Source organism: Rattus norvegicus, chromosome 9, assembly GCF_021556685.1.
Source record: "Rattus norvegicus strain SHRSP/BbbUtx chromosome 9, alternate assembly SHRSP_T2T, whole genome shotgun sequence".
Lineage (NCBI taxonomy): Eukaryota > Metazoa > Chordata > Mammalia > Rodentia > Muridae > Rattus > Rattus norvegicus.
In genome coordinates this window covers 107,488,760-107,512,143 of record NC_141542.1, presented here as the reverse complement: position 1 = coordinate 107,512,143, position 23,384 = coordinate 107,488,760, and the positions used below count along the sequence as shown (strand labels likewise).

At 49.3% G+C, this 23,384-nt stretch overlaps 1 protein-coding gene across 1 annotated transcript in view; it reads right to left on the bottom strand.

Moving 5' to 3' along the window:
• The window catches only part of Twist2 (twist family bHLH transcription factor 2), a 44,444-nt gene extending 41,688 nt beyond the window's left edge, over window positions 1-2,756 (bottom strand). Inside the window, 1 exon segment of the mRNA NM_021691.2 lies at window positions 2,239-2,756. Within this exon segment, the coding sequence (NP_067723.1) occupies window positions 2,274-2,756 (483 nt within the window). The 3' untranslated portion in view covers window positions 2,239-2,273.
• Between the last annotated feature and the right edge of the window lie 20,628 nt (window positions 2,757-23,384).

Genomic DNA, 23,384 nt, shown 5'->3' with positions numbered 1-23,384 from the left:
AGACATTAAAAGTATATACAGTTCACTGAAATGTCTAGGTCCTTCTCCCTCCAGGTCTATAATTAATGTCCTTTGGAAATGTTACAGAGAAATAACCAATTACAATTAGCAACGTTTCTAGGAGATTAAAGTAATTGCAATCGTATTTATGCTCCTCCAGAGGGATGGGCTAAGGCTTAGTAGGAGCATAAAGATATTCGTTAGCACAACCCTAATAAATTAGACCAAGGCAGGTCCAGCATCAGCGAGTGCATCAAACATGGACACATTCCCTTGGAAAGAGTCCTCTGTGTGGCCAGGCTCCGGCTAACCCGACTAGCCATTGTATTTGATTATTTGAAAGTAAACAGGCCTGCATCTTGCCTTCCAACCCAATGTGTTATCTGATAGTTTAATGCCTTTTTGTCCAAATAAGCTCTTAACATTTTTCATTTGTTTATTACAGATACTGCATTTTGGATTTTAAAACATATTTGATTGCGAACTGTGATTGAGTCAAAATTGTCGAAGAGAGCAATTATCTTAAAATGAATTTTAAATACCCCTACTGAATTCTTGCACCAGGGTAGGATCTCCTGGGGTTGGCTTTCAATAATTTTCAGAAGGACTATCTTAACGATAGTTCTGTTGACATTTTCCTTAAACAAATTCTATGTGTGTGTGTATAAAAAAAGATGGTGCGTTTCATCTGCCTCGGCTTCCTCAGACATGTTGTAAACCATGGTGGTAAGAGGGGTGAGTGGAACTTAACTAATGGACACTCATAATTTAGGCAGCGAAAAACAGAATTAATGTATTATCCCTCTGTAGCTTCGTGTACTTTGCCAACCCAAACTTTCTTTCCTAGAGAAATACGTGATGGAGACAATTCCCATCTGTTTTTGACAAACATAGGGGAAGATTCCCACAAGTGACTCTGTTAAAAGCTCTTCTTTAAAACTATAAAATAGTCCTTATCCCGGGGGGTTATTTCATGAAAACAGTTTTTGATGACAGAAATAAAAGATTTTAAAAAAAGAAGGAAAGAAAGAAGAATGGGGGGGAAAGAGGAAAGAAGAAAGAAAACAAACCCACTGTATGAAGCCAGCATTTTGTAGTCACAGCAGCAACTTTCAAGATATTATAAATAATAAAATCGGAAATAGATGTTTGGGATAACGGACAGCCACGCTGATCTTGATTAACCTAAATTCTTTCCGTGTAAAGTGGAGACTTTCATCTGAAAAAACTTACAAGATGTGTGAAAAACCAAGGGAAATTATGTGAGAAGACTTTTTCTACACGACGCTCCCCTCGAAGATCCAAGCAAGGCCTCAGAGAAGCACAGCCTGCAAGCCTGGTCTGGAGGACACTGCCCCTGGGACCGCCTAAGGATTCGTCTGCTGAGCAGCGGGTGCTCAGCTGTAGAGGTGCCTTCACGCCTTGTTCACACTGCGTCTTCATCAACACCCACCCCATACTCAGACCTGTTACCCAGCCTGGATCCCTTGCCTTGCTTGCCTCTGTGTTTCCAAGTTCAAGGATGGCGGTACCCTAGGCATACAACTCTAAACACGATCCACCTGCTTGCCTCAGCCAGATACTTCAAGCCGCTACATCCACCCAGGCCTGGGCGCTTGGGGGCTTCTAAACTTTTGGGGCGACAGTGTCTACTGCACTCCTGGCGCCCAGCGATCTGCTCCTCACTGCTGTGAACCTGGAGCCCCAACACTGAACAGAAACCTTCCTGCCGAGCCACCATCATTGTACCTACTGAGCGGGCTCAAACGCCCTAGCGTCCAAGGCGCGGGCCGGAACTGCAGTCAGAAAGAGCAGATTGTCTGCACCACGCGTGGGCTCCGCGGCTCCACAGAATGAGCGCGAAGCAACAGGTCTGCCACAAACCAGCGGGTATCGCATCTCCTGGCCTCCGCTGGCCTAAAGATATTTTGACAACCGCTCCCCACGGGGTCATCCACAGACACCCATCCAGCAAGAATAGGAAGTGTGACCATTTGTGTATTTGGACCCTGCTGGGGAGCCACTGGCGGGTGGGTTCAGAACTGATACCCCTGGCAAAAGGCCTCGGGCGTGCCCCTGAGATAGGAGAGCTTTTTCATGTCCCGCCAATCCCTACAGGGTGAGGAACTTTACCCCATCCCTGTGCGGTAATCTGAGGGACCTTCACTAGGAGAGATATCCAGGCCCGTCTGCCCACCCACCCGTACGTCGTGGATACCCATCATACCCAGTACCTACCCTGGCGTGCGGCTCCGGAGGTGGGTGGCGCGGCGCTAGTGGGAGGCGGACATGGACCACGCGCCCTCCATGCGCCACACGGAGAAGGCGTAGCTGAGACGCTCGTGAGCCACGTAGCTGCAGCTGGTCATCTTATTGTCCATCTCGTCGCTTTGCAGGACCTGGTAGAGGAAGTCTATGTACCTGGCGGCCAGCTTGAGCGTCTGGATCTTGCTAAGCTTGTCAGAGGGGAGCGTGGGGATGATCTTGCGCAGCGCGGCGAAGGCCTCGTTGAGCGACTGGGTGCGCTGGCGCTCGCGCACGTTGGCTAGGATGCGCTGGCTCTGCAGCTCCTCGAAGGACTGCGCGCTCGGGCTGCCCTTCTTGCCGCGCTTGCCCGGGGTCGGGCTGCCATCTTCGCTCGATTTCTTGCTGTAGCGCCGCTTCCGGCCGAAGCGCTTGGGCTGCCGCTCCAGCTCTTCCTCGCTGGTGCCCAGACTGTCCACGGGGGACACCGGCGAGCTGGAGCCCTCCTCCATGGCGCCCGCCCGGCGCGCGTGGGGCTGGGGGGGCGCCGAGCGCACGCCACTGGCCAAGCCCGCGGCCGCGGAGCAGAGGCTCCGGGTCGCTCGCAAAGGCTCTGATTTCGAGGCCGGCTTGTGCAAAACCGAGGTCTCCGGGAGAGGAAGTTATTCTAACTTTTTTGGAAACTCTATCCCGGCTGGGTTGCTAAATAGCTGTCAGGAGCGAGGGCGGCGCGCTGATTGGCCACCGTGGCCAGGGGCAGGACAAGTTCTGGGGCCTTCGCCGGCCGCCCCCGCCCCCCCTCCCACCCGGGGCGGCACTTTCAGTTTTGTCTCCTCTTTTTTCGGCCCTGACTGTGGCCAGCATCCCGGAGGCCAGGTCTGCGCGCACAGCCTGCGCTTCTACCTCAGGCGCGGGCCGCTAATCAGCGGTGCTGACCCCTAGGCTCAACGGTGCCTGGCTTTGTCTGAGTCTCCTGGAGCAGATTTGGCCCTGCCAGGGTGCAGGGTGTCTGCGAGGGGTGGAGGAGGCGAGTCCAAGCCCAGATGTGCTCCGCGGACCGAGAACGCAGCTGGGAGCCTCTCGGGGCGCGCACTGAGACCTCAGCGTCTGCAACGCGATCCTGCCCGCAGTGAGTGGAGCTGTGCAGGCAGAGTGCCACGACCCGGGGCAAGGCAGATACTCGCCTGTTGGCAGAGATGCCCACCCCCACCATCTCGCCTGTAGGATTCATAGAGATGCCGCTCCCGCTCTGGCCAGAATGCGAGTTGGGACTCCTTTTTCAATCCCGACTTTCTGGGGTGCTTCAGCGTGGACACGTTTTCAGACCTGCCCCTAAATGCTTTATAGCTTAGGTACCACAGCGAGCCTCTGCGGGAGCGCCCATGTGCCCGCTAGGCCTGCCTACATGACCTTGCCCTGAATACTGGATTCTGGCTTGGGATTCAGCCTCAGCCTCTGCACTCTGCTTCGTTTGCAGGCGGTCGGTCGGCCCAGAACACTAAGACTTGGGAGAGGCTGAACCTGTCTGAAGTCCCCTGCTCTGGGCACTGATGGGCAGGGGGCAGGAGGGCTCAGGATTGCACAACGTTGGGCCAGGCCATGGCGAACAGACATCACGGACCCCCGGCTCTTTGCCATCTGGACTCTGAGCGCTGAGCTCCAGCGCGTTTGAAGTGCTTGGGGTCTCTTTGTTCGCTAGGCCGCTCTAGCTGGGGCCTGGAGGTGGTTTACAGCTTCCTTGCCTTTGAACCTATTCCCAGGTGACCTGGGCTCAACTAGGCCAGGCTTGAGCATGGCTGTCAGAGAAGCCCTGTGATCAAGGGCTGACTAGGTCTTATTGAAGTTGAACCTGGGGCCAGAGTGCTCAGTCTCAGCCTCTCCTGGAGGCAGTGGGGAGGGCCATGAAGTGGGGCCCGTGGGTTAAGACCACTGTCTAGGGGCAAGAAAAGGCTGTGTATGCCATTTCTTGCCCCGTCGCCACAGCGATGGGAACATCCAACTCCCACCACTGGAAAAATGCTCTGTGGAGAGCAGGCCCACTCGCAGAGGACTGTCACAGTGCTACATGTAGCTTGTTAAACATTCCCAGGCTTCGGAAGGATAAAGGTCTCCTTCAGTCACAGTGCCCAGCGCCAGGCTGACTTACCTTCTGGGAAGGCCACATTTTATCCAGTGTCCCAAAGTAGCTTTCCTCCGTCTTTTAAAAATTTAAAATTACTATAAAAAGCAAAAGCTGCACCCAGATCCCAGCTTCCTGCCTGCCTGGGGTGGCCTTCTCCCGGACTTCCGGGTGGAAGACCTCGGGTGCAGGCATGCTGGGTCACTTTTATCACCCTGTATCACTCGGGGTGAGGAGTCTTCTGACCTGGACCTCCTTTAAAGTCCGGCTTAAATAAATAAATCAGGTGATACTGTCCTCCCTCTATAACCAAAGGGTGTTTTTCCAACAGAAGCCTTCTGGTACCCAGCCCAGCCCCCTCCCTCCTTCTTGAGTCTGTGTTTCTCTTTCTCGCTGTCTTCTCCTCTCCCCTCCTCCCTTCCTCCCCCAGGCAGAGGTCATAGTTGAGAGGGAAAGGAAAACAGCCCAGCCAAGAAGCCTGGTAGGTCTCAAGCTGCCGGGGCTCAGTTCAGCCTGAGGATGGGGGTGGGGACATTGCACAGAACATGGAGCTGCTACTCAGGATGGGGTTCACCTTTACATAGGACAGTGGTTCTCAGCCTTCCTAATGCTTCGACCCTTTAATACAGTTCCTCATGTTGTGGTGACGCACACCACCACCTCAACCATAAAACTATTTTGTTGCTACTTCATAACTGTAGTTTTGCTACTGTTATGAATAGTAATATAAAATATCTGATATACAGGATATTGGATATGTGGACCCCCCAAAGGGGTTGAGACCCACAGGTTGAAAGCCACTGACTGATCTAGGAACTAGCCGTGAAGATTTCTCCTGAGGCCACAGTGGCGGGGCAATTGTGAATTCCCACCCAGCAGCTCACTTAGGTCTTCACTTTTCTTTCCGTGTTCTGTTCGTTTCTATTTTAAACACTTTTAACAAATCAACGGCGTGAGGAGTCTGAGGAAAAACTTGTGCTGGTGTAATTTGGAACCCCATTCTCTCTCAGGCATTGCCTTTGTTGAAACTTAAAATACAAAAGAGTAAGGCACGGACACACACCAGAGTCTCTCGGGTGTCAGGAACAGGACAGTAGGGAGGTGGTAAGCAGTCTTCTCTCTTCAGGTTTTTTGGAATGAAGCTCTGATGAAAATGAGCCCGTTTGGGTAATAATACTCTGGTTATTGATATCGCCTGACTTTTTCTTTTTCTTTTAAAAACCAAGTCATTAATAAGGCTAATAAAACCAAAGTATTAATAACACAGGAACAAAATGTGTTTGTGTGTGGGTATCCACCGGACCACCCAGGCTCACCCAGACGTGTGTGAAATATCACGCAATAAGGGTCCGTGGGCACACATGCAGCTCTTGGTATATTTATTCATTATCGAGGTGGAAAATCATGTCAACGCTTCTTTTGGTGAATGTAAAAATGTGTGCTTTGTTTCACAGGCCTTCGATTTATTAAATAAAAATACGACCCGGAGTTCTGAAAGCTTCTTCTATTGCCTGCTCTCTTTTGGCCAACGAGGAGGACCGGGCACTCTGGTCTCACAGTGAACTTGATGGCTGCTGGCCGGGTGTTCTGACACTGCTGTCACCTGGGGATGGTCCTCAATGCTGGGACACGTCAGACAGCTCCTGAGCTTTATTAGGACAATAAAATGTGTGCTCGATACTCAGGAAACATTTTTTTTAACATCCCCTCCCGAGGCTATATAAAGAGTAATAAACTCATACCTTTAAATGCTACTACTGCTACCTATTTCCAAGATACGGTGAGCACACCCATGGGCTTCCGCAGACTTGGCTAAGCTGTGACGTGTGAGCCTAGATATGTAACAGAGCTGCTGTGCGTACAGGCTGGGGAACTCGTGGCTTGCTACCTTCTCTTGAGTCAAGAGAGGCAAAGCTTAAGAAGGCCACGCAGCAAAGTGTTTGTGTCAAAACGGAATCGGTGGCATTTATCAAGAGGTTGAAGATGCCTTCCTGGTTCTTTCTACGCCATTGTTCCTGGGAGTAGCTCGCCAGTGACTTACTTGCACAGCAGGAGAACCTGAGTACCTTCCGTTTTGAATCACTGTCAGACATAGCGGGCACTGAATGTAGCATCTTGTCTACAAGAGCCCTAATTCCAGAGGTGGGTTCCTGAGAATTATGTCAAGCTGTTAGCTCATCTCGATAAACTGCGGGAGTCTTAGGATTGCTTTGCTGCATGCCAGAGCTGTTCGCTTATTAACAACGCTGTGTTACGGCCCATACCCTTCCCAGCTGGATTCGCGTCATCCAGAACCTTCCCTGAGCGAGCGAGTGTCTGCCAGGCAGGAGAGTTCATTTGCGTCTCCCCTTAAAACCCCAGGTTGAAGAAAGCCCCACAGTGAATGATTGACTCCTAGTGAGGTGCCTGACCAGTTCCAGCAAGTGATAGAGCCCCTGAGCCAATCCCCTGCCTCTGTCATAGCAGTCACTGACGATAGAGTCCTAGAGACAATCTCCTGCCTCAGTCACCGCTGCCGAGGACGGAGTCACATCCAAGCTACAGGCTGCAGATAGGGAGACTCTGCTTTTAGAACTCCTTCGAGTGCTGTGTGCTACGGCCCTAGGGAAAGGATGTTATCACTGTTTTTGTGGTGTTACGTGGGACTTAGCCCAGTGTCAGGTGGAAACATCCCCATCCTCCCTTCCAATCCCCCCCGTTTCTTCTTGGCTTGACAAATGCCTTGGCTTGTGGAGTTTAGAATTATCTAAGAGACAAGCCTCTGGCAACATCTGCAGACATTTCCAGAGAGGTTTAACTGAAGAGAGAGGGTCTACCTTGGTATAGATGGCACCTTCCCAGGGGTCGGTGGCCGAGACTCTTGAAGAGGAAAAAGCAAGCTAAGCACCAGAATCTCTCTCTCTCTCTCTCTCTCTCTCTCTCTCTCTCTCTCTCTCTCTCTCTCTCTCTCTCTCTCTCCTTTCTGACTGTAACCAGCTAGCTGCCATGCCTTCCTATGCTGAGCCAACATAAACCCTTCTTCCCTTAAATTGCATTTTGCCGGCCATTCTGTCAGTGGATAAGAAAGACAGCTAAGACGCTTCTCAGTATTCGTGTTTCTAGTGATAAATCACCGCTGTTTCTACGTCAGCTTTCACAGTAGTAGTTCACGTCTTTGGGAATCACTATTTCCAGAGACGAAGAAAGCAGATGCTGATATTTAATGGGAAGAGATGAGTCAGTGACTGTGCCGAGTTCAGTGGGATTGGGGCTCATCCTCATTTTATTAGCAGTGGGCATCCTGGTCCTGACCCCAGGAAGCCCCGAGATCATTGACCTTTCTGCTATCTGCTGGGGTGAACAATTCATTGGTCAAGGTCTGGGGCCGAACTGTGCCGTGTACGACTGGAGCATCAATAGGACTGTGTCCTAACCTACTGGGTCATGTTAAAAGGAGATGTGGTGGTCAAAATAAAAATGACCCCCATAGGCCCCCATAGGAAGTAACACTATTAGGAAGTCTGGTCTTTTAGAGTAGGTGTGGCCTTGTTGGAGGAGGTGTGTCATTAAGATGTTCATACCCCACTCTCCTCCTGATGCCTTCATAACCTGGAGTAGAACTCTCAACCATTTCCACAGCACCATGCCTGCCTGCATGCCGCCATGCTCCCACCATGATGACCGCAGACTGAACCTCTGAATCTGTAAGCCAGCCCCAATTTAAATGCTTTCCTTTATAACAGTTGCCTTGGCCTTGGATCTCTTCACAGCAGTGGAAACCCAAACCAAGATAGAAGAACCTAATGAACATGACTCCACAGGTCAGAACGGGACAGGATAGGCAGACAATAATGGTCATGGATAGAAATATATCAGATACATCAAACCCACGAATAGTAATGTTGGTCAAACAAATCCTAGTGGTCACCATTGGCTGCTGCTAGGGAGTTGGCTCACAGCTCTGGGAACCTAGGAATGAAGAGGAGACACAAGCACGTAGCCCAGATTTTCTTACCTAGCATGCTTCAATGTCGTGCCAGAAAAAAAAAAAGAGGCTCATTCTAAGGAGGGTCTTAAATGGGTGAGGATCCCAGCATGGTGGGCTCACACTAGCACCATTCTGCAGAGCTCTAGTGGGAGAATGGGCATGGGAATTTAAGGCAGAGGGAAGCAGCCCACCCCTAAAGGATTTATATACCAGTTCTTCCAGTTCTGGATCCCGGGGTCCCAGTTCCAGGAAACCCATGGTGAATATGGATGGATATAGTGGTATCACGTGCTCCTGTTGCCTCTGCTTCCTCTGCTCAGCCACCAAAGCACTCCTTGCACCTTTGACCATGATGGGTAAGACCACCCACACCAGGAGCCACACCCATACCTAAGGGGTGCCCATGCCCCTGCACTGGGAGGGCACCTGTAGTAGGAGCTCAGGCCTGGTGCCCTTGCAACCTGAATCTGCTTAGCAGAGAAGGAATCTGTTAACTAATTCATGTGGGTATCTTTGCCTTGTTCTCCATTCAGGCTTGGCTACACCCAGAAGACCGAGTTGCTTTATCTCCTGTCTCTCCCTCCCTTCCTCTCAGCTCTGCTTCCCTTCGCGTGGGATCTCACATCGGATACAAGAGGCCTGACCCTCTACGCTGAGACATAGCTGGCTAGACTTCAGGAATAAGGGCTGCAGTTGCTCCCATAAAGCACAGACAGGAGAGCAGCGTGGTGTCCTGCTGGCAAGGGGTTCCTCAGGAAGAGATACGAGGCTGGCAAACAGTGTGTAGAGGTTTGAGAACCATTGAGAGAGGTGGGCCAGGCTCCTGAGTCTCACATAGTACCAGATACTGAGCTTGGATTTCCTGATCGTGGCATGGGCAAGCAAAGAGGTGCTCTAAGGAAGTGGCGGCCATAAGTGATTTGATTTTGAAGACAGCTGCCAAAAAGAAAGCTAGTGTAGAAGGCAGCCAAGGATTGTGTGCATCCTGTGTGAGAGGGGAGAGGAAAGCAAGTGCATGTGTGTGCACGCCTGTGCAAACATGTTGGGGAGGGAAACACAGCATGTATATGTTGTTGTGTGTTTATTTATACATGTACATATGTGTGACCGACCACACACTTGCATTGTTGAAGGGGAGTGTGCATCTGTAGGTGTGTGTACATGTGTGCATTTGCACTGTGTGTGGAGGGGGAAGTTTCTGAAAGGGAAGTTCAGAGATTGACTGTCCCTGGTGTGACAAGAATGCATGAAGCTTGACTTGGTTTAGGGTGAGGCCGCATTGGCACATCCCAGGACATCAACAGTGTCTTTGTGATTTTTCTTTAAACTAACTGGGGCAAGAAGGGATGTGAACTTGCATTGCCGTGTAAGACAAATCAATGAGACCCAGCTACAGTACTAGCCACATAGAAGGGAGGGTAAAGGACCAAGAGTGGGATCCCAGGACTGGAGAGATGGCTCAGTGGTTAAGAGCACTGACTGCTCTTCCAGAGGTCCTAAGTTCAATTCCCAGCAATCACATGGTGGCTCACAACCATCTGTAATGAGATCTGATGCCCTCTTCTGGCCTGTAGGCATAGGTCCAGGCAGAACACTGTATACATGATAAGTAAAGCTTAAAAAAAAAGAGTGGGATCACAAGAGACTTGACTCTGTCTCTGTTATTGCCTGTGACCCCCTTGGATTAACACTTTCAGTGCCGGGGACTCAGTCTGCCCCCTGTGAATGAGCAGCCTTCTATGGATAGCCAGTTTGACTCAGCGTGAAGGCAACCTCTACTTCCAGAAATGGAGACCTCTGTTGGGGACCCCAGCAGGCATTGGGGGAAACACAGAGTGTGATCCTCCCTTCTACGTCTGTCTGTGCAGAGAGACTTAAGTAGCCACACACACCCGACCCTTATAAAGTCCTGCTCCAAGGTGGCCTGACCATAAACGTCCCTGAAAGGTCATTTGAATCCATCATGCCCTATATTTTATAATTACAAATTATGGCCTCTCTTCCCCATGACAATTTTGGGCCTTAGCAGACCATAAATTATAACTGTATATATGTTTCAAAACAGTCTTCAGAAAGCTCTAAATTCATGAGTCCTCACTACTTACCTGACGTATTTAACGCCATGAGCTTAGAATTAAATGTGTGTGTTAAGATTCTGATTACATCCCAAATGTAAAAACACACCAAAGACATCTGCAGGGGGACAGTCCTAGGCATGTGGCGAATTCCTCTTTTAAGAGGTCACCAGAGCAGCAAAGCGTGTGCTGCAGGCCTCCCCAGAGTGACAGAGAAGGAGACACAACTGGATAACCTTGGTTAAAGTGCATGTGTGTGTTTGTAGGCATGTGTGATTGTATGTTTGCTTGTGTTTGTATTGTGTGTACGTGTATGCTTATGTTGCATGTGTGCACGTGTGTGTTTACATATGTGTTTCTGTGTGTGACGTTCATGGGTACTCAAGTCTGTGCATGTTTGTGAATGCATGTGTTTCTGGAATGTGATGGCATTTATCTTCCTTATATCATACATGTTGGGTTTTTTTACATTTTTATGCATTTATTATTTTCTCCCTGTGTGTGCCATGGTGCACATGTGGAAGCTGGTTCTTTCCTCTCTTATGTGTGTCTGGGAATTGAACTCAGTCCATCAGGTTTGGCAGTAAGTGCTGTCACCCAATGAGCCATCCGCATGCGTCCTATTTAATTCATTTAGCCATGATTTCCCCTCTTTCCTCTTCTAGAAATTCCTCACATCTAAACTCCAGGACATACCTGACTCCTGGGGACACTCTAAATTCTGAGTATAAAGTCAAATGGGGGCTGTGAAAATGGCTTAATGGATAAAGCACTGTTGTGGGAGAGCCCTGGAGTCTGGGTCCCGGACCCCATGTAAAGGCCAGCCATGGAGTGAACGTGCAATCCCACAACTCCTGTGCAAAATGGGAGGTAGGCAGGAAGTCCTGGAAGCTCTGCGGCCAGCTAGCATGGCATGCAGGGGCAAAGAGACCTGTTCTCAAGCAAGATGGAGCTGGAGAACCAACATCTAAGGTTGTCCTGTGACTAGTACCATGACATATATACACCATATTCACGTGCACAAACATGGGCACACTCAGTTCATACACATATACATGTGACGAACACCCCCAAGTTCAAACTGGCTCTATCCATTTTTTGACAGATGTGTATGTATTCTCTCTCTCTCTCTCTCTCCTGGACACTAGCTTCAGAAGATGAGAATTCCCTTAGTCTCTGGGCCACCCCAGGTAATTTCCCCTCCGCCACATTTCCATCTCTAGTGCCTTCAATGGGCTGGGCTTCCAGCCCTCTATCCATTTTGCGTTCCCCCGCTGGTACACTGCAGCATCTTAATGCACAGCCGTGTGTTGGGTCAGAGAGGCACGAGGGAGGCCTGCAGAGGCTGAGCACAGAAGGAAGGAAGCATGCACACTAGTGGTTTGTTTTGTTTGTTTTGTTTTAGTGCAAGGGGAACAGAGCACTGGGTGATCTTCTATGTAGACTCCAGAACATAAAATCAAAAGGGTGCAAGCGCTGGCACCTTCGAATAACTTGATATTTTCTCTGTGCTAAGGAACGTGGTTAGTTCAGTGAAGAGTGATAGAGGGAGGGAAGAGAATACAAAGACAAGATGGAGGAAGACGAAGAATGGAGACAGAGGGAAAAGCGAAAGCAAGTTGATGAGGAAGGTTTGATGACACCTGGTACCGAGCAAATAGCCAAGGGAGGCCCGACTCAGTTTCCTTACTTCCTCTCCCTGTCTTGTGTTCTCGGGGACCCACCTTCATGGAGAGCAGAAGCACCAGTCCCTCTGCAGTGCAGAAGGAAGATCCGTGACTGAGGCTTTGGTTTGAAATCAACCAGTTTTCAGAGGTATCGTGTGTGTGCGATAAATTTTACCCACTCCATGGTTTGATAGACTGCAACCACTATGGAGTTCCAGGAAACTCCCCAAGCTGTACCCTGATCTGATGATGTCTACTCCTGTTTTGTCTTTTCCAGAAGGAAAGAGAAACATAATTGTAGAAGTGTGACCTTCACGCCCACCTTCTTGCATTGAAAACAATGTCTCGGCCATCTGCTCACTGTCTTGCTGGGCTATTGCCGTGAAGAGACACCACGACCAAGGCAACTCTTAGAAAGGAAACCACTTGACTGGAGGTTGGCTTACAGTTCACAGGGTCAGTCTGTTATCATCATGGTGGGAAGTATGGCGGCATGCAGGCAGGTACGGTGCTGGAGAGGTAGCTGAGAGCTACATCCAGGTCCTCAGGCATCTAGGACACACATGCACACGTGCACACACACACACACACACACACACACACACATTACATGCACACACACATGCATGCACTCGCACAGAGAAAGAGAGAGACAGACAGACAGACAGAGACAGAGACAGACTAACTGAGAAACTGGGCCTGACATGGGCTTTTGAAACCTGGAATTCCATCCACAATGACATAATCCACTCTAACAAGGCCCACACCTCCCAATCCTTCCAAACAGTTGATCAGCTAAGGACTAAGCATACAAATCTGTGAGCCTATGGGGGCCATTTTCATTCGGACTACTACTCTCACCTGGTGAGCATCTGAGGCCTATGTGTCTCTCCTGAGGGCTCCATTGATGAACACACCGTTAATGCATCCGTTGGCCTGAGGTAGATCTTGTCTCTGAGGAGTGACGGTTTTACAGCATGTTCTGTGTGTACATATTGTGTCTCCCATCTCTGTGGGTGGTCCGTGTGTGTCTCTCATCTCAAGTGGTGGTATGGCTGATCCTAGGAAGTGCCAGCTCAGCTGTCAGTTAGGGGTTCTACTGCTGTGAGGAGCCACCATGACCACGGCAACTCTTACAAGGGAAAATACTGTCGCAACTTGCTTACAGGTTCCAGGCTTTAGTTCATTATTATCAGGAGCCTTTGAGCCACCATTTCAGCCATAGGAGAAATTGTCAAACTACTTTCCAAAACAGCTAGGCCCTTCTGCATTCCTGCTCAGCCTCAGGTGGCTACAGTAAATAAACAGTTAATAAAACAGCCAGGTAGAAGAGCGTTTCCACACAGTGCTCCTTGGGGAGATGAGCATGGTACAGCCACTGTGACCAACAACTTGACTGGGTCTCAGTAGCTTAAATACAGAATGACCATGTGACCTCTAAATGCTACCATTGGGTATATCCCCACCCAAAAGAATTGAAAACTTGAATATTCATGGCAGCACCGTTCATAAGCACTGAACCACAGAAACCACCCACAGACCCAGGGACAGACGGACAAGTCAATAACTGAGCAATGGAGTGTTATCTGGCTCTGGAAAGGAATGAGGGACGGACACGGGCTATGCTTGAAAGAGCAAACCTTGAAAACATTATGTTATATAGAGACACAAGAAGCCATATGACTGTAAGTATGGAGATACGGTGGAAGACTCCAGGTAGATAAAAGCTTCAGAGGGAGAGAAAGCAGGTGGCAGTTGCTATTCTGCACCTGATGACACTGGACCATCCGGGCAGCTTGGGGAGTCTAGGAGACACTGTCCTTTCCAGGTACTAACAGTTCCAAAAGCTCGCTTCACAGCCCCCACCACGTGCAAGGCTAGTTCTTTTCTTTCTGCTCAAGTACAGGGAAAATGGTTGGTTAAGTAAAAAGGGAGGAGGGGAGAGGGGAGAGGAAGAGGGGGAAAGGAAGGAGTAGGAGGAGGAGGAGGAGGAAACTCCAACTTATCTCAGGGACCTGCAGTCCCAATCATGAAGCCAGTACCACCATACGGACCAGTGCCCTTTGGAACTGAATCTGCAGCCTGCGCTTCACCTTCCTTGCCTGCCTTTACCCTGGAAGCCGCAGTCCAGGATGCTTTCCTGTGTTATTTGTATTTATTTATTCTGTCTCCAGTATCCTATGCTTCTTCAACCGTTATTTGGTTGTTGGTTTTCAGTTTTGGTTAATTGTAAGCTGTGGTTACACAAATCTCCCTCTCCCTCTCCCTCTCCCTCTCTCCTTCCCTCCCTCCCTCTCCCCTCCCCTGCCCTTCTCACTTCTCACTTCCTCTCCCCTCCCCTCCCCCTCTTCTCCATCCCTTGTCTTCCTTTCTGCCCTTGAGACTAGAAAGGCAGGCTGGCTGGCGTTTGACATTGCCCACGCTCTTAAACACTCTGTCTGTTATGTTATTTACACTGACTCAATTTCAAACTGAGCAACCCGCCCCCACCTCTGAGATGCCCAACTTCTTTGTCAGAGGAATTCATCTCCGATTAAAACCCAAACCCCTTGTATCCCGGTTCCCACTCCCGTGTGTAGCATTATTTCTCCAGGAGGCCTTACCTGTTGTACATTTTGCGTCTCTTGACTTCCGTCCTCTGTTATACTGCAGTGCACCCTGTCCTGTCTGCTGTCCAACACATGGCGTCAGCTCCCACTACGGCTCTTCTGACAACTTGTTCTCTTGACGGTTCATCTTTTGTGAATTCTAGGCACTTCGGAGCCTGCTTACTGAGTGGGGGCTGCTGCATGTAATGTGGCGGTGCGAACCGGCAGAGCTGGTACTTATGCTTCTGACAGGCTGGTGGTTGAGTTGATATCCTGAAAGTCACCTGGAGCTCTCATGGTAGACACTGCGCTCCACATGTCTACCCTGAAGGACTCCTAATTCCCAGGTTAGCTTGGAATGTCGTACATCTTTACTCCCTCCGTGTTCCTGCTGCACCTCAGCTCTCAATGTGTCATGCTCACCTGACTGTGCGAGGTGCTGTCCTAAATCCTTAGCCCTCTTGTTCTTCCCTGTGAACGTAAGAGCCCATTACTATGGACTGAACTAAGTTCACCACCATGCCTTTCCCACCATGATAAACCTTGCCCTATGAAACCAAGAGCCCAAATAGAACCTTTCTTACATTGCTTCTGTCCTGTACTTTGTCTTAGTGATGAAAAAGTACCACAGACTGTGGTGGTTTGAATGAGAATGGCTCCCATAGGTTCAAATGTTTGAATGCTTGGTCCCCAGTTAGTAGAACTGTTTGAGAAGGTGTGACCTTGTTGTAGAAGGTGTGGCCTTTGTTGTGGGAAGTGTGATCTTGTTGTAGGAGGTGTGGCCTTTGTTGTGGGAGGTGTGGCCTTGTTGTGGGAGGTGTGCCCTTGTTATAGGAGGTGTGTCCTTGTTGTGGGAGGTGTGCCCTTGTTATAGGAGGTGTGTCCTTGTTGTGGGAGGTGTGGCCTTTGTTGTGGGAGGTGTGTCCTTGTTGTGGGAGGTGTGTCCTTGTTGTGGGAGGTGTGCCCTTGTTATAGGAGGTGTGTCCTTGTTGTGGGAGGTGTGTCCTTGTTGTGGGAGGTGTGTCCTTGTTGTAGGAGGTGTGGTCTCGTTGTGGGAAGTGTGACCTTATTGGAGAAGAGGTATCCGGATGCAGAGGTTTCAGAAGCCCCACTCCAAGCCTAGTCTTTCTTTCTTTGCCCACTACTCTTAGCTATGTCTCTATCACCACTCCTGTATGCTGCCATGATAACAATGAACTAACCCTCTCAAAAGTAAGCAAGTCTCCATGTTTTCTTCTATAGGATGCCTTGGCCATGGCGGATCCTCACAGCCATAGAACAGTAACTAAGACACACACCTTACCTGTTCTGGGTGTTAGGGGTTTCTGGCTACCTGACCTGCAGCCACTTCATTCTCATCTCTACCTCAGACCCCACATCACCTTTGCCCCTGTGGCCTCCCCTCTGCTTCTCTATCAGAGCAGTGGCTATCAGATTCTTTTTTGTACCCACTTCAGTAAGTCCTGTGATCTACTCACTTGAGGATCTTCAGTTACATGATATCTGCAACAACTTCTTTTGTTTTCAATAAAGTAAGTGGGGATTGGGATGTGGATGTGCTTTTGGGGGGAATTACCATCCAATCCCAAGCACCCAGGCTTAGCAACTTCAGGTTCAACTATGGATTGATACGGTTCCTGCCTCTTGCTTCTGCTTTGCTGAAGAACTAACCCATGTCCCACTGCACTCCTCCAGAAGACTGTCACTATAGGTAATTAGGCTCTCCTGATAGCCTTGTGTCATCAGCTCTGTGTGGGACTTGAGGGAAGGACATTCTTGAAGATTTTGAGACTTTTTCTCCCAGACTCTGCACCTCATGGCAGTATGAATCACGCATTCTGATGTGGGTATAATAAAGCCCTGTCTTCACCCTCAAGGACATTTTTGGACAATAGATCAGATTTCCTTATACCCAAAGTCAAGTGCCCAGCATGGCTAGAGACCCTGGATGCTGGGTCCATGTACACCTCGAATCTCTGATATGCTCACCCATCCCTTGGGTGTTTCACGGGGAGCTTTGGCTGCACAGTTCCTTAAATAACGACCCCTACCCCCACCCAGTCACTGCCTGATCATGGAAATGACCATTCAACCCTTCCATCCCCAGGGCTGGCTGTTCCAGATGTCCCCAGGGCCCAGTCGTCATGGGGATAGAGTGGAAGGAAGAGTTCTTCCAGAGTGTGTCTAGACAGGACAGCTGCCCGGAGCATACACATCTTCCAGAAACCCTGTTTATTTGAGTAAGTGGAGGCTGGAGGGTGGCTCTGAGATGGAGCCCTACTCAGACCCTGGAGCCACAGATGTGTCCCTTGCCCTCCAGATAGAGGGACAGCACAGACGGGCTGCAGTTCCTGATTGCCTTTGACCCTTTGCTTCAGAACTTTATCTTTTGGAGTCATGGACATATTTAAGCTGTCAATCCTGCTCTGGCTTTCTCTCTTATTTGGCAGTTCTGCTGAGCTCTTCCTTCCTGGAGGGAAGAGCTCTCCCAGTCCTGAACATCTGGGGAACACACACACACACACACACACACACACACACACACACACACACACAGTGGACTCTTACTCTCAATCTCATCCTGCCCTCACATCACCGAAGTCCATGACTCAAGAAGTTCTGTGAGGCCCTGGGTCTTCAGAGTGCAGGCAGTCAGGCCATGCACCTTCTGCTTGTTTAAAACCAACCAGGTAGGGGAGGGTTGGGGAGAGGTGGGAGCCTCACAGCCATTGGGACCTGTCTCCATCTCCCTTCACAATCTTTCCTGTTGGAAAGTGATAACAAAGCTAGACATTCAGGCCTCACAAATCTCACTTCTGTGACAGGTGTCCCGTGGAGTTGTAAACTTAGGTGAGTAACAACGTTTTGTGGCTTTGGTTCTATAAACAGGGCTGACAGAGGGACCTGTGTGCAAGCTTTCCTGACACTGAGACAGTGGACAAGAGGGAGGAGGCTTGGTGTCTTAGGACTTCCAGGCTTCCTTTAACATTCCTCCTGTCCCAAATCTCTAGGAGCTTCAGTTCTGCACTCTTCCTCTGTAGGGAGCACTGGGGAGCCAGAACAAGGTCTCCCTCAGGTCCCCAGAGCCTATGGATATGCAACTTTCCATGACAAAGGGGGTCTTTGGGGTTGTGATTAAGGGGGAAGCTCAGCTCTAAGGGGCGCTATGGCCTTTACCCCAGGAACAGAGGTGGCACAGTGCTACCTAAGACACTGTATGGCAGACCTCAGGCTAGCTGCCCTAGAGAGCACAAGGTATTGTGCCCAGGCTTGGATCGGTCCCTTACAATGCTACTTTCTGCCTTCCTAAATGAGGCCTGGCTGTGCGGCCTGAGGCACCTCCTGAATTTGCTTAATAATGTGTTTGCTTAATTTCCCTGCAAAGCCAAACCCTACTCATGGTCCCCACAAGAAGTTTCTGACAGAATGTAACAACAGTGCTGATGGATGTGTGGGGAACCTCATTAAGAAGAAGAGTCATTCTTGCACCCACAAATCCCTCTTCCCCCAAAAGACACGGCTGGTCCGGCACATGGCACCCTGGGGCTGTGTTGCCCAGGAAGACTGTTGAGAACTGAATGGAGGCTCTTTTTAAGTGCTGTTGACATGAGTTGTCCCCCTCCCGCCAAGGCTCTCTTAATGCTCACCCCTTCAGCCCAATTCTGTAACAATGGAGAGTATGTCAGGGCCTGGGGTGAGGAGAATTCGCAGTTCTCCTCCCAGAGAAAGTCTAACCCACTTGTTAATTGAAAAAGAACTTTGAGTTGCTTCAGTTTTGATGCTGGGGCTGCTGTCTGGTGTGGGAAATAAGGAACAGGAAGGAACACACTTCCTTCACTTCAGGAGTGCCTGACAGGTCAACTAGAATGATATCAGAGAACATAGGCAGCAGACACTGCCTCACTCTGCCTGGGTTCCAGAGAGCTGCGTCTGCCTCACATTGAACTTGGAAGTACACAGGCCTCCTGGAAGGGGTATTGCCAACGGCACTCATCTGTCAGATGTTTGGAGTCCTGGCCTTTGCTTAGATGAACCCTCTCTGTAGGCTACAGGTGGACCAGGAGGTCTGGAAAATGCCACTGGAGGGAAGGTTCTGTAGGAACACACAGAGCTGCAGCATTTAGCTTTGGTGTATCCTCAAGTTGTCCCCACTCGAAGGAATTGAAATGTTCAATTGGAAAATCCTGTGATGGAGAAAAGCTGGAATCTTTTCAGGCCACGCATGCATCAGCTCCCTACTCTGTCCCTAGGGCTCGATGATGCTGTAGATCTTTCCATTCGCAAGTCACAACACAAACCTCTTAAAGACACTGGGCAATATCACCCTAACAAAATGGCTACTAGCACTGGTTGCTGTAGTCAGTCTTCCCTATCAGCGTAGTGGCATTTAGATCACCATGGATACATGTGGACCTCTCAGTGTGTCTTGGCAAGTATTTCCGAAGGGTTTAGCAGAAGAGTGAAGGCCCACCGTATTTATCAGAGGCGCTACACCGTGGGCTTGGCCCCAGGCTGAATGCAAAATGAGAGAGTGAGCTGAATCCCCCCAGAATTCACCTCTCTCTTCGTCCTGACCGAGGATGCAATGTGATTGGCTGCCTCAAGCTCCTGCCTCATAAATACCTCCCTTGCCATGATGAACTGCACCTCCAAATGTGAGCCAAGGTAAACGTTTCCTTCCTTACATTACTACTGTTAGGAATTTTGCCATAGCAACAAGAAAGGTAACAATTAGGTTGATAGAACAGGCTGCCAACAGAATCCAGGACCCAGTTAGTGTCCAATGAATGTTAGGTATGGTCTACTAAGGCTGTTATGGTTACTGTTAGTCAAACAAGAGGTGATCTTGTGATACATGCATGTATGTCTACACAGCAACAAAATGGAGCGAGACATGCACCACATGTAGATGCTTCTTAAGTTGCCACAAGTTGGAATGAAGTCAGGTGTACATTCTTCATGGAAGCCAGCATAAGCATGTGGGGTGAGCTTCAAGTGTGTTCCTAGTGTTGAATGGTGGAGGATTTGCTGATGTTCTCTCTCTCTCTCTCTCTCTCTCTCTCTCTCTCTCTCTCTCTGTGTGTGTGTGTGTGTGTGTGTGTGTGTGTGTGTGTGTGTGTGTGTGTGTGTGTGTTATGTACATGTATGTGTTTAGTGAGCTTTGTTTCCAGCGAGCTATATTATCCTTCCCACCGAGCAGGAGTGAATCACTGCTCTGGGTCTGATGACATCACTCTTTCTATTTTGGGCAGAGAAAGATGTTCCACAAAGCATTCTTTTCAAAGTCTGCTTTGAAGGGCCAGTGAGAGAGGTACATGGCAGCTGAGAGAAAAGCAGAAGCAAGCTACAGCCTCTGCTTTCTTGTCCCAGGCCTGTCAGCTTCCTCTGACAGGAGGCATTGGTGGGCAGGAAGATGAGCATTAGGAAGCTGAAGTGAGTGCCTATCCAGTATTTTATCTCGAGACACCTCTTCCTCTGGCCTGCTTGATGCCATCACCTCTAAAGGTGGTGAGCCAGTACAGATGTCTTGATGGAAAGTCTGAGAGACCAATACAGTCAGTTTCCCAACTCGTGGAGCCTGTTACAGGTAGAACTGCAGTGGATTGGGTTCTCCAAGCCACAGGGCTCCAGTCACAATTTTGGTAGGAAAAATGCATGCGTGTAGATTGTATCACTGACCCATCTCATGAGCTTTGTGTGAGAGGACAGTAAGAGCTGGGCTTGGTGGCTCACATCTGTGATCCCAACACTTGGAAAACAGAGACAAAGGGAGCACAAATCCAGGGTTAGCCTGGGCTTCACAGCAATGCCCTGTCTCTAAAAACCCAAATAATCTCTCTCTCTCTCTCTCTCTCTCTCTCTCTCTCTCTCTCTCTCTCTCTCTCTCACACACACACACACACACACACACACACCCTATAAAAACAAACAAGGACATTGAATCTTGGGATTGCAATCACTTTGCCCTTCATTCTCTCTGCAGAGTTCTATTCCTTTGCTTTTCTTTCTGGGTCACAGTTTATTTTTGGAGAACACATCACACAAGATTTCTCAGGTTTTGAATAGGAAAGGCTTGTAGAGTACAAGAACAGGATGCTACTTCTCAAGATCCGCGAAGTGTGTCATGTTCCCTGTGACCTGACTGGGTTAAGTGAGTTTAATGTATTCTATGAGAAGCAGAAGATGAAACAGTGTACCTTACCATGAAATGCTGGTATCACTGACCCCTTTAATACCCAGCCATGGTAGCCCAGCTCAGTTTACCATGAGATGCTGGTATCATTGACCCCTTTAATACCCAGCCATGGTAGCCGAGCTCAGTTTACTAGAAATCCTGGATTTATAACACATGCAGGAATCCCATTTTATCCCCAGTAATGTTTAACTTTACAATTTCATTTCCCTGAAATCCAAAAATATTAGATAGAAAATTCCAAAAATGAAATTTATACATTTTCAAAAGATGCTATCTTATTATTAGTTATTGCTGTTAATATCCTGCTGTATTCAATTTCTGAACATTATCATTTGTTGAGCATGTATGTGTCTGGTAATATAGTTTTAGGCATTAGAGGAAAATCTTAGAACACAGCCTACCGACAAAGGGCACTACTGTGGAACTAGTCAGTTTCCACAGTACTTTTACTTATGTTACAGATATTATTTTGTTATAGTAGATACATTTATCTATGAAAATATAAAAAACTAACCCCAGAGATTTTTAAGGCTTAATTTTTGTTTTATGTGTTCTCGTGTTTTGCCTGCATGTATGCTTGTGCATCATGTGCACACAGTACCCCAGGAACTGGAGTTACAGGTAGTTGTAAGCAACAGTAAAGGTGCTGGGTCTTGAACCTGGGTTCTATTCAGGACAGCCATTGTCCTTAACCTCTGAGCTGTCTCTTCAGCCCCCTTACCTCGGATTTAAAATGTAGACTTTTTGTGCCGAGGATCAAGAAATGAAACAGAGGAAGTGGGCACTCCTGAGGCTGCAGAGCGGAAGAGACCACCAACACTGCCCACCCCTGCCCACATCCCTGGCCCAAGAGGCAACTGTATAAGGCCTCTGGGTTCCCGTAGGGGAGGGCCCGGGAGCAGCAGGACCCCTGCGCCTGAGACACTGCCGGAACCTGAAGGAAACAGACCGGATAAACAGTTCTCTGCACCCAAATCCCGTGGGAGGGAGAGCTGAACCTTCAGAGAGGCGGACACACCTGGGAAACCAGAAGAGACTGCACTCTGTGCACATCCAGGCGCCAGAGGAAAACACCAAACGCCATCTGGAACCCTGGTGCACGGAGGCTCCTGGAAAGAGCGGCGCAGATCTTCCCGGTTGCTGCCACAGCGGAGAGGACTTAGGCAGTACCCCACGAGCAAACTTGAGCCTTGGAACCACAGGTAGGACCAACTTTTCCCCTGCAAGAAACCTGCCTGGTGAACCCAGGACACACAGAGGCAAAATTCCTCTAAGGCCGGGCACTTCCTGTGTTTACCGGAAGTCCCACACCGGCGGATCCCGGACCGCAGCAGCTCCCTGCTCCCAAACCCCGTGGGAGAGAGACCTCACCGCCTGATCAGGTGGGCACTCCTGAGGCTGCAGAGCCGAGGAGACCACCAACACTGCCCACCCCTGCCCACATCCCTGGCCCAAGAGGCAACTATATAAGGCCTCTGGGTTCCCATAGGGGAGGGCCCGGGAGCGGCAGGACCCCTGCGCCTGAGACACTGCCGGAACCTGAAGGAAACAGACCGGATAAACAGTTCTCTGCAACCAAATCCCGTGGGAGGGAGAGCTGAACCTTCAGACAGGCGGACACGCCTGGGAAACCAGAAGAGACTGCACTCTGTGCACATCCAGACGCCAGAGGAAAACACCAAACGCCATCTGGAACCCTGGTGCACGGAGGCTCCCGGAAGGAGCGGCACAGATTTTCCCGGTTGCTGCCACAGCGGAGAGGACTTAGGCAGTACCCCACGAGCAAACTTGAGCCTTGGAACCACAGGTAGGACCAACTTTTCCCCTGCAAGAAACCTGCCTGGTGAACTCAAGACACAGGCCCACAGGAAGAGCTGAAGACCTGTAGAGAGGAAAAACTACACGCCCGAAAGCAGAACACTCTGTCCCCATAACTGGCTGAAAGAAAACAGGAAAACAGGTCTACAGCACTCCTGACACACAGGTTATAGGACAGTCTAGCCACTGTCAGAAATAGCAGAACAAAGTAACACTAGAGATAATCTGATGGCGAGAGGCAAGCGCAGGAACCCAAGCAACAGAATCCAAGACTACATGGCATCATCGGAGCCCAATTCTCCCACCAAAGCAAACACGGAATATCCAAACACACCAGAAAAGCAAGACCTAGTTTCAAAATCATATTTGATCATGATGCTGGAGGACTTCAAGAAAGACATAAAGAACTCCCTTAGAGAACAAGTAGAAGCCTACAGAGAGGAATCGCAAAAATCCCTGAAAGAATTCCAGGAAAACACAATCAAACAGTTGAAGGAATTAAAAATGGAAATAGAAGCAATCAAGAAAGAACACATGGAAACAACCCTGGACATAGAAAATCAAAAGAAAAGACAAGGAGCTGTAGATACAAGCTTCACCAACAGAATTCAAGAGATGGAAGAGAGAATCTCGGGAGCAGAAGATTCCATAGAAATCATTGACTCAACTGTCAAAGATAATGTAAAGCGGAAAAAGCTACTGGTCCAAAA